Genomic DNA, 4,411 nt, shown 5'->3' on the forward strand with positions numbered 1-4,411 from the left:
AAAATCTCATCACAATTACCCAGAACCCAAAGTGGCACCTACACAACACAACCAGGCATCCAAACCTCAAAATGATTACAAATAAATACAGATTATTAAAAGTAAAAGCAGCAAATCATCACATCTGTGAAGCTGGAGCCTTGAAATGTGTTTTGCATAAAAAATGAAAAACATTTCACTCTGAATTGTACAAGTAGAAACTGAGATGGAAAGACTAAAGTAGGCCAACCTCCAACGCATGCTTCAGTACAGTAAGCTACTTCAGTTAATGTTCTTCCACATACTGGCTACTTTCCACTATTTCGGGGGATATTTGTCAAGACAAGCCAGACAAAGTGCAGAGGGAGGGTTAATGGCTCACTCAGCTCGGCTCTATTGTGCCTGCATGGGCGCGGTCTTATCGGGCAGGGCAGGGCAGGGCAAGGTGCGCTTTTATTACTTCATACAAACACAGACACTGCGCAGCACACCGACTTCCCCTGCGAGCACTCTTCGGATATTGTCGCTGCCCTCTGCCCCCCCTCTTGGCCGGAGAGTAAAAAAAGAAAAAATGACGAGTCTGGATCCGCTGAAATCCGTCATTTCCATCATAAATGTGGACGACACGTCCCTGGCTCTGCCGTCCGTTAACCAGTACCGATCGGGCCAGCAGAGAGTCCTGGAGCAAGTGCAAACTATCAGGAGGACCAAGTCCAGGCAGTCCAGCAGCAGGAGTGGATCTGCTTCTACTCCAACAAGTAAGAGCGGCCAACACAGCAGGGCCGTACATAGGAGTCAGGGCAATGAGGGTTTTCAGGAGGGAACTGGCTGTTTCAGTTTTACAATTAAAAATAAAACCACATTTTTTTTCCTGGCAGCCTGCAGAGTGCTTTCAAACACCGTCTAGACCTTTTATGTTGAATCATGGTTGAGCAGACTGAATGACATGCATTTTACATCACTTTTAAGACTTAGTATGTTTAAATTTGATTACTTTTAGTGCAACAATATAATGCATAAATAAAGACTTTAAAATGTTTCCCCACTGGTAGCGTGGAGAAGGCTTTGAAACAATTTTAACACTTTCATGTTGGGAAATACAATTTACAAGAGGTGTGCTGAATATATAAAATGTAAAACTGAACAATTTTAGAGACCTGCTTTTGGGTTTGTCTAATTTTTCTAAACATGGTGAGCGGTCGCAGGGGGACCCAACCTCAGTATTTCTATCCTCTCCTATAGAGGCTATCTTTAAATCTTATACATAGACAAAAAAAAAAAAAACATTTATCAAAGATAGAAGACACTCTTGCAACCTGAGGCTTGTCTATGTAAAAACACAGCAAATTATTTTAACATCCAGAAGTCTTTTAAATCAAACAGATGTTCAGCATTTAAATATACAATACAAGTGGTTATTGATTGAACATTTACAACAGAATTATCAAAATAAGATTTGCAGTGTGACCTTTACAGGTATATTGAGCCAGACTGACTTTTACTCATTAATGTTTTCCCTTCCTGCAATCTACCAGTCTAAAGTGTCAGCTGGCTTTCAGGACAGTTTTAAGGCTTTAATTCCACGTGGGCATGTAATCTTTGAGCATAACCCAAAGATCAGGACTCGCAGCCAGGGAACTGTTTTATGTCCTCTCTCCTTAAAGGGAATAAATTAATGACAATGAATGCCGGACTTGATTGCTTGGGTTTTTTTTGCAAAACTATCTAGGTGTCTAAATGCAAAAAACTGTTATATATGTGACTGTTATAGTATATTTTATTATTAGAATATTTTTACTCATTAATGTAAAAGCAGCATTTTACTATTTAGTTGAGGTGGCGCTCATTTTGAACTAGTTTGCATAAGACTGCAACTAATGATTAAAATAAGAAAACAGTGAAAAATCTCATCACAATTACCCAGAGCCCAAAGTGGCACCTACACAATACAACAGATGTTCAGCATTTAAATAAACAATACAAGTGGTTATTGATTGAACATTCACAACAGAGTTATCGAAATAAGATTTGCAGTGTGACCTTTACAGGTATATTGAGCCAGACTGACAGACTTTTACGCATTAATGTTTTCACTTCCTGCTTCCTGGCTTTCAGGACAGTTTTAGGGCTTTAATTCCATGTGGGCACGTAATCTTTGAGCATAACCCAAAGATCAGGACTCGCAGCCAGGGAACTGTTTTATTTCCTCTCTCCTTAAAGGGAATAAATAAATGACATTGATCTCAGGTGTGCACAGTTCATATAATATAAGCTGATAACTCTCCACATTTTCCCTCAGGCCCTGTGTACGACTCCGTGTTCATCGATACCTTCAAGTCACAGTTGAGTCCATCTAATGGGGGTGTTTTCTTGGAGAATGGCTTTTCTAAAGTAGTAAGTTATGAAGCTTATCTTTATTTTATTATTTTTTTTATTACATCATTGGCAAGAGTGACTCTCCTGGCTGTATTACCATCACAGTGTCGTCATGGAACGTAGTTGAGGAGTGTGGAGGATTGTATCTCCTTTTTGTGTTTTGAACAACTTGAAATGAGTTTTGATTCTACAACTCTGCACAAATTACACAGTTTTTTACAGTTTTTATTTAAGTATTTAAAGTAATGTAGTATGTAGATTAGTCTGGCAAATAACAAATTAATGGGAAAAATGCCCATGATGGTGCTCATTTTGCCTGACTAAATATCAAAAACTCAAACATATTTAATTTACTATCATATATGGCAGAGAATGGTAGCAAATCTTTTTTTCTTCTTTTTTTCTTCAATATTCTTTTTGCTTGAAAAATTACTAAAACAATCATTAAAATAGTTGCTCACTAACTTTCTTTAAAGCAGCCAACTGACTAATCAATCAAATGACTAAAGTGTGAAAAAGTAAAATAATCAAATTTTTGGTGGCCAGGGAAAAGATGTCTCGTGCATGTGGGGGATCTTTACTTCAGACCTCAGTATTTTTTACAGCCCTGGTTTGAGGGAATACTAAGGGTTGACTTGTAAATAAAAGTGCAAGTGTTATATTTCACCACTATTTGATGCATCATTTTTGCATAAATAACACAACTAACACCGGTGATTGTATGAATTTCTTTTGCAGTTTAGTACAGCACTTCCCTACACCATATTGTGGAGGCCTGATACCAATAATAAGAAACAGGAGTTGAAAAATTTGTTGTCCTCAGTTGACTTTTTTACCCATTTCTGCCTCAAAAAACAGTTTCTTAATCCTTGCAGAGACTTTCTGTCTCGTCATGCAAAAATGTGTTTACCCGCCCCTCCCGCATAGGCTGCCAGTCATCCATATAAGCAACCCACAGGGCTGAACACCAAAAAACGTCTTTCACAATTCGATTTACCATTGCCAGCTCCATGTCAGTCACTGACACACTCACGTGTCCTTGCTTAGTTGCTGGTGAAATAAAAGACACGATTATCTTTCATTACAAACACATGTATTCTTTGGCTCTGCAGCTCAGCCAAGAGAAAAACAACATTAAGGGATCCACCGTGAAGAGGAATACTGCAGCTTCTGCCTATCAATATGAGAGGAGTTACACCGCTGTCGGCTCCAAGGCGGTTGGTCAAACAAACACCAGCCGCAGCGAGCCTGATCTGGCCTGGCAGCGCTTGATGCCAAAACGCTCCCTTCCTCCGCAGAGGCTCGCCTCCAACAGGGGCAACTACAGGGCACAAAGGTCCATCAGTCAGTTTATTACGAGCACCACATCCCAGCCTCAGCCTAAGCCTATGCCTCAGCCTCAGCCTCAGTATACTATCAATGGTACAAGTCAGACCAAAACAAACACCCAGTTTGTGTGCAGCCAGGTTGACGGGTTCAAAACATCTATAAGGCCTTCCGTTACCGAGGGCACTCCAAGGAGCAAAGGAGATTCAGGGTCGGTGGGAAAATAACTTTCTTTATTTCAAATTCTATGAAAAAGGTGTTTCAATGAAAAAATTATTCTTTCATGTTCTCAGTGTATTTAAATAGCATTTAGATTGTATTTCTGTTCTTTACAGGTCAAATGGCAACAGTGGAATTGCTGATATCACTATGAAGGAGGCTGTGGAGTATCTTTCCAACAGTGATGAGACTTATCAGCACTGTGGCGCTTCCTACATACAACACAACACTTTCATTAACGACAAGGCTAAAGACGAGGTGGTTTTTCTTGTTATGTGGTCATGCTTATAATTTACATCTGATAGTAACATGAGATTTAGTGAGAAAAGGCAGTTGACAAAGAGGAAATATATAAGATATATCATCCTGCCAAAATGAAAATGAACTACTGACCCCCATGGCAGTCAAAACTCAAATAAGTTTTTTTTGTTGTTTGTTTTTTCATTCTTGTGTTTTTACCTACTTTGTGTGATTATTTTTCAATTTGAAGTGAAATATTGTTCTTAGGTCT

The 4,411-nt window shown here is 39.1% G+C and overlaps 1 protein-coding gene across 2 annotated transcripts in view; it reads left to right on the forward strand.

The window, feature by feature from the left end:
- Positions 1-58: 58 nt before the first annotated feature.
- Positions 59-4,411, forward strand: part of LOC118327770 (plakophilin-1-like) — a gene marked incomplete at its 5' end in the record, with an annotated part of 10,684 nt that continues 6,331 nt past the window's right edge. For both annotated transcript variants that reach the window (XM_035661202.1, XM_035661203.1), the window contains 4 exon segments: positions 59-737; positions 2,279-2,373; positions 3,468-3,892; positions 4,017-4,158. In XM_035661202.1, the coding sequence (XP_035517095.1) occupies positions 239-737; positions 2,279-2,373; positions 3,468-3,892; positions 4,017-4,158 (1,161 nt within the window).

Source organism: Morone saxatilis, unplaced genomic scaffold (genome assembly GCF_004916995.1).
Source record: "Morone saxatilis isolate NCDOM2014 unplaced genomic scaffold, NCSU_SB_2.0 Contig18, whole genome shotgun sequence".
NCBI lineage: Eukaryota > Metazoa > Chordata > Actinopteri > Moronidae > Morone > Morone saxatilis.